Below are 8,763 nucleotides of genomic sequence, written 5' to 3'. Positions count from 1 at the left end.
ATAAACATATAATTACACATATAAATATATTACTATATTATAAAATATTAATTTAGTATTTAAAGTATTGTAACTGGTATTTTTTGTTCCTCTGTTAGCCTGAATCTATGTAAATGCATCTTGGTGGAGACATTGAAGATCTACTATTCCATGTTGTTATGATTTTGAATCAATAATTTGATGTCTGAATTTCATGATTAATGTATGGATATAGTATATTATAAAGGATAATGCAGGTAACAAGGGGGACCTTTTGACATCATCTGGTCCATATACTAGAACCTAGATGTAAAATCTGTTTGAAAAAACTGGGCCTATAGCTTGTAAATTTCAGAAACTATTTGATCCCATTCTCTCTTACGCAATTTGCAGTAGCAGATTAGAAGCGGTAATTAGCATTTTTGCCCAACTCCCACTTAGCTTTTCAGCTTCACTTCAAATTCTAATAGTATTTATGTAATGTATACATATATGTATATAATCAAGCTATAACATATTGTTTCATCCTTCATTTTCTACATGGTTGTAAGTAAGTGAAGGTGCTGGCACTTGGAGAAGCTTAATACTGTGCTCTTGTACTAAGAAACTGAAAAGAGATAATGTGCATGGTTTTGATCAGGTAAAAACCAAAACCCACCAAAAACTGGAGAAACAGCCTACTGAGATAGGATAGTTGTTTTTTTATACAAACAACTAAGTGAAATTATACAACTATAATTTTTGTAATACTGAAGATCAAAGATAAATCATATTCTTTTTTTCATTTACGGAATTTTTTGAAGAACCTGTGGATACAATGTAACATACTTAAAAGCAAAGCAAAAAGCGCAATCTAGCAATAGTATTTTATTATCAGTTATGTTAGTAATACCAGAGTCAAGAAACTAAACCAAAGTAAATTTTCAGTGTCACTACCTCAACTATATCTTTTTACTGTTTCTCTAAATGGAAAAGGTAATTCTGTCATAGAAGCAACAGAAGTACACAACAGTGAAATACTAATTTAAGCTTTTGTGTTTTTTTTCAGACAGCTGAACCTTAAAAAAGTTCTTGTTAATGGAGGATATTTGGAATATAAAGTAGATACCCAGCATCTTAAAGAAAATGGGGGTCAGAAGATTTGCATTCTAGCACTAGATGAAGCTGGAAGAGTAAGTTGTGTCCGTAGAAATCATCGTTATGTAGTAGGCTGCATACTGATTAATCAAACTTTAAACATAAAACAGGACAAAGTCATGCATAGAAAATACCTAATTGATTTCTGTAGAGCTGTTAGTGATAGTTTGTTTTTTTTTTTAAATAGAGCAATAGGGAGACTGCTGAAGTAATGTACTGTAGTTTATTTTAAAATCTGTGAACATCTAATGGCTTTTCAGTGAAGGTGTGAACTCCTTTGTTTTCATGTGCATGAGTGGTTATATAGTGTATATAGTCTGTTTTGGTTTTGTTTTTTCCCCTCTCTCTCCTCTCACCCCACCTACCCAGTCACCTTTACACCCTCCAGAAATAATCTCAGAAGTTGTTTCTGGTGTTAAAGCCTTTGCTGAAAAGCAGCTGTTCTGTAGATGAGATGTCCCTTTTGTTGTTGAAAAGTTGCAACTAAACCTGGTGAATGGTTTAGTATTTATAGTTAAGTGTATACACTGTGTTGTCTTAGCACTGGAATACTGTGAAGGTATTTTCTTCCCTTATTCTTTCACAGAGTTAACGGTTTATAGGACCCTCCAAAACCCCAGCCTTTTCTAGATGTGCTCACTGGGACATCTAAACGTTCAGTGCCACCTAGTGGTGTTTACGAAAAGATTTTGCTACTTAAAAGCTGGCTTCTTAAAGAATGTTAAAACCTGAGCTTGTATGTCGAAATAGTTAGCAGTGTGGGTATTTCCTATTCTTTCCTTGCGTTTGTCTGAATTATATTTTGGAATGATCTTGTCTGTTTATTACATCATTAAGTGTCTCAGAGATTATAGACTTCCATTTCAGAAATTGTTCATGTCAGGTTTAACCTCTAGCATCTATAGTATTGGACACGCCCCTTCAACATCTTTAGGGCACTGCTTTAGCAGTAAGAAACAACTTTATCTTCCTTAATCAGTGAAACCGTGCCAACCTACATTTCATGTATTTTTTCACGCTGAATACTGGCAAATGCTGGGATCTTCAGTGCTTTCAGGCATTATAAATTTTTGAGTAATGAGAGTGATGGGATCTTCATACTTCCGTTTCCTGAATCAGTGCTTCCTGGTCTGGCTTGATTGTACTGTATTTAAGAGAATACTGTTCAGCCTAGAAAAGAGAAGGCTTGAAGGGAGTCTTACCAATGTGTATGTGTACTTGAAGGGAAGATGTAAAGATGGAACCAGGTTCTTTTTAGTGATACCCAGTGACAGAACCAGAGGCAATGGGCACAAACTGGAATAAAGGAGGCTCTGTCTGAGTGTCAGGAAGTGCTTTTTCATTGTGAGGATGATTGAGCACTGGTTGTGGTGGAGTCTTCATCCTCGGAGATACTCAAAGCTGTCTGGACATGGTCTGAGGCAACTGGCTCTGAGTGGCCCTGCTTGAGAGGGGATTGGACTAGATAAACCTCCAGAGGTCCCTTCCAACCCGAACCATTCTATGATTCTGTATGGTTCAGGAGAAGGGAAGGGAAATAGGTTACGCAAATTCTTTTGTCCTCTGCTTATGTAGATATTAACAGACCTGGGCAGATCAACACTCCCACCCAACTTGATGTTATCTGTAAACCTACCGAGGGTGCTCTTGATCCCCTCATCCAGATCACTCTTAAACATATTAAACAAGATTGACCCCACAGCTGAACACTGGATGAAGAATGGAAGAAGACAAAAGCCCAACTTCAGCACCACTAATGCCACATCTGGGCTTTACCTTGTGTGGCATTGTTGCTTCATGCTTGCTTCTTCCAGACATCTAGGGTATACTTTGTTGGGGTCCTGCTGTGCACGCAGTCCTTCACATTTTTGTTGAATATTTTGAAGCTTGTGATGGCTCATGATCTCCATTGCAAAACCTTGGCTGGTACAGAGAAGCTTGAGATTTTTGTCAAACAATGAACAGGAAATGGTTTAAATTTTTGTGTGTTAGCTTTGAATTCTGTCTGATTTATATACAAACCAGTTGGCCAAATCCGTAAATTAAGAACTAGATTGATCTTGTTTTTAGACTTGATAACTCTTGACTTGACAAAGCCTTTTGCTGTCCTTGGTGAAATGTCAGTAAAATCTGTCCTGTACCTCACTTCTGTGAAGATGTTTGAATATTCAGAGAAGTTTTTCAAATGCCCTTCATGGGCAAATGGATCTTGATATCATGACAGATTTTCTATGTTTTAGTTGTGAGTTCTTTGTAATAGATGCTCAGAACACTTTAGTTTGTAACGTTGAAGAATGTCTTTCTCTTTTTATATGAACTTTGAGATGGCATATCCTTGTAATTTAAAAAAGTATTGTGTAGTATATACCTGCTTTTATTGGATATGAAGATTTCCCCTTTCTCTGGAAAAATTACAGGTGTTTTGCTGGAAGTCATCTAACAACTCCATGAAGCAGTGTCGCTGGGTGTATGGCCGGCAAGTCTTCATGTCTGATGTTGCTTTAAATGGGAATGAAATAATGTTTGTCACACAGGATGGTGAAGCCTTTACAGGGGAGTGGCTGGAAGAAGGGAAAAAAATCTCAGAAAAGAAAGGTTAGCTGTGATTTCTTAATGGCTTTTAAGTACTTCAAATCAATGTAAACATTTAATTGTAATTTTGCAATTTCTAACAGTATTATGTTGTGAGTTGGTTCTTTCCTCTGTGACTGATGGGCATTGACCACTACAGTACGATGACCAGTACCATACATGCATATCCATGACAAACGTCTAATTGAAGATGGCCCTACTCATTGCAGGCACGTTGGACTAGATGATCTTTGGAGGTCCCTTCCAACACAAACTATTCAATGATTCTGTGTTCTCTTTCCTCAGTGATCCTAAGATTTACTTACTTTGCAGCCTTCAGTTAACCTTCAGGTGGAGATTTCCAGGAAGAAAAGTACTCCTGAACAGTAATAGTAGCACAAGGGTCCAGTGTAATGCTCTTCTCACATATTACATGTCAAGTCCTAAGAGACAGCATTGAACGAAAGGAGGAGCGTGAGCTTTCTTGCACTGCTAAGCCTGTGAAACATTGTGTTTCCCAGATGCTTATCTGGGCATAATACAGGGTCCAGAAAAAATTCTGCCTTAGTAGCTTGACTCATATTGCTGAGAGTAGATCCTGACATTGTTTTTCCGTGAGGAAGACACCTGTCTACGATAGGGTGAGATTTTAATTGAAACTATTACCTCTGTTCATATAAGAGTCTTAAAACTCTGTGGATAGAGAAGAGTTTACTTTCAGTCAGGGATATATTTGAAGTTTATAGCTTTATGTTGCAGTTCTACTTCCTTTGATACTGAGATTCCATCTTAAGTTTTATCAGTCCGTTTCTGCATTTTTCACAGCACAATCTTTTCCTCTGTTGCTCAATCCAGAATTGCATACTAGTTTTACTCTGTTGCTACGTTCTTTTAGACTTCACATCACATCATTTAGGGGCTCATTACAGAGGCCCCAAATGCATCTCCTTTTCACTCCCTTTATCCTGGTGTTGATATGCCTGTAGGCAGTCTCTTCTTTATGCTTATTGCTGTTCTTTTTGTAGTTTTAGTATCTTGAAGGCAACTTCACAACCCAGACCTCTTGACTAGTTGAATGTCTAGTTGATGTTCATCACTGATTTGTGATGAATGAGAGTTTCTCGTTTTTTTGCAAGGTTTTAATGAATGTGGCAAACGGCATGCACATATTCTGTTATCCAGTTCTTGAAAAATAGTCCAATATTTGTAGAATATTGCATATTTTTCAATAGCATTTTTTTAGTTTGGGTATAATTTAAGCAGATAGAATGTGAAGTCTGAAGGCAATTACATTGTATCTGTTGCAATTGATCCAATATTTGTAGAATATTGCATATTTTTCAATAGCATTTTTTTAGTTTGGGTATAATTTAAGCAGATACAATGCAATTGCCTTCAGACTTCACATTCTATCTGCTGCAATTGATAGGACAGGAAAACAACCTTGCATTGCCGTACACTGATGCGCAGCTTTCCTTTCGCAAGAGGTTGCATTGAATGTTAGATGGGATGTTTTCCCTTACACAAAGAAGCGGCAAAACACTTCCACAAGGAGTTGTGAACGAAAAATGTTATATGTGTAATGTAAAGTCTTATTCTTAAAGCATCTTACAGTGAGCTGCAATCTCCAACACAATTTAGCCTTATTCAGTCATAAGCCTTGCCTTTTTGTTCTGTCAGTTGCATTTTAATTAGGTGGACCCTTTTGTGTTTTTTTCCCAATCTTTTTTTTTCCAGCAGAGCTTGTATCAAATCTTCAGAATTCTTCGTGTGACATGTCTTGTGAGCATGATACAAACAGCGTCTATGAAAGAATACGACTTCAGAAGCTTACTTTTGTCCACCGAGCTGTTAGTATTGCTACTGATCCTAATGGGTGCAACTTTGCTGTTTTACAGTCAGATCCTAAAACAAGGTATATTTAAAATATCATCAACTGTAATTTTGTGTGTGATTGCAATCAAATCATTCTGCTTTTCAGAATAATTTTTTGGCTTATACAGAAGTCAGAGTAAATGGGATTATCCATGCTGCAAGAGAATAGCACTTGTTAGTGAACAGCTGTGTTGGAAGTTACCCAAAGATCTCAGTTTATGTATTTGCGTAATTACATAGCATTGATATTTTATCTAAAGTGTTTAAGGCAAGCATCTGTAATGTGTTTCTTAACACATGCTGAGCTTTAAATGTTGTAGAAATTCACCCCTACAGTAATCACCCAATAATCACTTCTAAATAAAAGTGAGAAGTGGATCTTTATTTGGAAAAAAAGTGTTTAAAGTCAAATGAGCAAGTAGAGTACTGAACCATGTTCATGCTCTTGTAACAGTTTTCAAAATATTTAATAAATATGTAAATACCACCTTTTCTTGTTTGATACTGCTTTGGATTGTAATATGAAATAGAGCAAATACTTTTGTGTTTTCTTGTTGGAAAAATGAGATTAAGATAGGATAATTCTGATAATACATATTTACTGGCTACATTATGAAATGAAAATAATATATTCTGAAGCTAGACACATCCTGCATATGTGGCTTAGTTGTCTAAATACCATATTATTAGTTCTATTTGTAAAGAATAAGATGAAGTGTTGAATAGTCCAGCAGTGTAAGAAAAAATGCAAACAAACCAAATGGAAACAACCTCACACTCTTCAGTAAACATGCTATGTAAAATTTTATGGGGCTTGTAAATAGTAGAGGTTTTAGTTTTGGTGGTTTTTTTGCTTTTCATTTTTTTCTAGTCTCTATGAAATACCGAGTGTGTCAGTATCAAGTTTTGGAGAAGATTTTGGCAAACTGTTACTTGAAACGGATGAAATGGACAACATCCATGATGTGACTTTTCAGATTGGCACAAGAACTTACCCCGTGCACAAATACATCTTGGCTGTGCGCTCTGAGTTCTTCAAGAAGCTGTTTGTTTCCAGTGACAACCAGCTAGACACTCCAGACATCTACCGTAAAGACGAAGATGCTGTTGGATGCGATCTTTACGTAGTAGAGAAAGTTCATCCGGATCTCTTTGCATACCTTCTGCAGTTCATATACACTGACACTTGTGATCTCTTGACTCATGGTTTTAAACCAAAAATCCTGCAAAAAGGAAAATCGGAAGAATATCAAGATACTTTGATTTCTAATCTGAGCAAAATGAGTTTTGATGAAAATGTCAATGGAAAGTCTGCATTTGAGATTTATAGAAATAATCAAGTGCAAGTTATAAATGAAAAACAGAAGAGCAAATCTAAAAAAGGCAAAGCTGTTGCTGAAGAAGTTAACCTCATAAAAATGTTGCAAAGTGCTGCAAAGAAGTTTGGACTCAGCAATTTAAGTGGAAGGTAGGTGAAAGGAAATGCACTTATTCTAGCAAGCTCTCAAGTGGAGTGTTTTTAAGAAAGCTGATCTAACTTTAGTTGTTATTCAAGTCAAATGCTAGTTGGGGTTGATATGCTTGCTTTTTTGTTTGTTTGTTTTATTGCTTGTAGGTGTAAAAGTTCATAGCACACACAGTGCCAGCTCTTTAAAGCAACATCAGTTTGTTCTGATGCTCTTCGCTAAGAGAAGGCGTGTATGACTTTTCTGAATGACATTCGAAGCAGATTTCTGTAGCATGATTATGTTCTTAAAGCAGCATTTTTCCACAGGCTGCTGTGTGAAGGAAATGTGCTGTTGGCTCTTATTGCATCCTAGAACCTCTTGGACATTTGTATTTAAAACATCTTTGCTGTATATTGTGTAAGGCGTGAGCTCTCAGAGACTTGACATCTGATGTGTATCATCTGACTTTCCAGAGTGACTGTCATAGAACATCAATACTTGTTTTGTTAGAGGCAGCTGGTCAAATTGAGTTTTGGATTGATGGATTTCTGTGCTGTGATCTGTAGTCTGCCAGCTTGTCCGTAGACAGTGAACATGCTTAGCATAAAACAGCACAAAACAAAGTTAAATTTGTGTTTAACTGATGTTTTTTTAATGTTATGTGATGAAGCTAATGAAATCAAGACCGAACATCTCTATAGAACTGTATTACTCATTTGGGTTGGGTTTTTTCCTGCATTTGTCTTTTCCTTTCAAAGGAGGGAATGAGCTTTTCACTCTATTTGAGTGATACGATGCTGCTGCTAAAATTTTCATGTTCAAGCACTTCCTTTTTGAAAGTGATTTGCTTTGTAATCCACCAGCAGTGCTCCTTTGTCTTTACTATCCCATTCACAAGCCTCCTTGATGAATTAGGGTGTTAAAGAAGCCTGTGCTGAAACATGAATCTCTTCCAAACCGATGTCTTTACTTGGATTAATGACTGATTGCTGTACATATATAATTCTTAGATTTTTTTGACCCTGTAGTCTTAGATTTTGGCCTTACCTATAGCGTAGTTTTCAACTAAGATAATAAGATAGCTAAAACGTGGAAAGACTGTCAGTTACATTTTACATATACAGTGAAGGCTTTCAAGGAACAACTGAGGGATCTGGGGCTGTTTAGCCTGGAGAAGAGGAGACTGGGGGGAGACCTTATCGCTCTCTAGAAATACTTGGAAGGAGGTTGTAGAGAGATGGGGGTTGGTCTGTGCTTCCTGGTCTTGAGTGATAGGATGAGGGCAAGTGGTCTTAAGTTGTGCCAGGGGAAGTTTAGGTTGGATGTTAGGAAGAATTGTCAGGCAGTCACCATCCGTGGAGATCTTTAAGAGAAGGGTAGATTTTTGTTGAAGGACATGGTTTACTGGTGTTCGTAGGGCTAGGAAAAGGTTGGACTCAATGATCCTGAAGGTCTGTTCCAGCCAAAACTGTTCTTTGATTCTACGATTCTAAGTAACAACTAATTTCTTGTAATGAATGATTTTGATCCTTTTTTTTGTATTCATAATATGAGCCCACTGAAGTGCTGTTACTTTGTGAAACTACTCCTAATGGTTTGAACCGTATCACTCATTCTATTACTTACTTATGTTAATAATTTGCAGGTTGGATGGAGTCAGATTAGAAAATGGAAAAATTAATGTTGTCAACAAGAAGAATGGGAACAAACCAAAGTTAAATCAGAAGAAATGGTAAACTTTTTAAATTAAGCT

At 36.6% G+C, this 8,763-nt stretch overlaps 1 protein-coding gene across 1 annotated transcript in view; it reads left to right on the top strand.

Moving 5' to 3' along the window:
• Positions 1 to 1,027: 1,027 nt before the first annotated feature.
• Positions 1,028 to 8,763, top strand: part of IBTK (inhibitor of Bruton agammaglobulinemia tyrosine kinase) — a gene marked incomplete at both ends in the record, with an annotated part of 21,882 nt that continues 14,146 nt past the window's right edge. The window contains 5 exons of the mRNA XM_009875599.1: positions 1,028 to 1,151; positions 3,534 to 3,711; positions 5,425 to 5,602; positions 6,434 to 7,030; positions 8,656 to 8,742. Of these exons, the coding sequence (XP_009873901.1) occupies positions 1,028 to 1,151; positions 3,534 to 3,711; positions 5,425 to 5,602; positions 6,434 to 7,030; positions 8,656 to 8,742 (1,164 nt within the window). The remainder of the gene's footprint in view (positions 1,152 to 3,533; positions 3,712 to 5,424; positions 5,603 to 6,433; positions 7,031 to 8,655; positions 8,743 to 8,763) is intronic.

The sequence above is a fragment of the Apaloderma vittatum genome, unplaced genomic scaffold (genome assembly GCF_000703405.1).
Source record: "Apaloderma vittatum isolate BGI_N311 unplaced genomic scaffold, ASM70340v1 scaffold18998, whole genome shotgun sequence".
Lineage (NCBI taxonomy): Eukaryota > Metazoa > Chordata > Aves > Trogoniformes > Trogonidae > Apaloderma > Apaloderma vittatum.
Note: the sequence above shows the minus strand (reverse complement) of the source record. Positions and strands in the feature narration are given on the sequence as shown.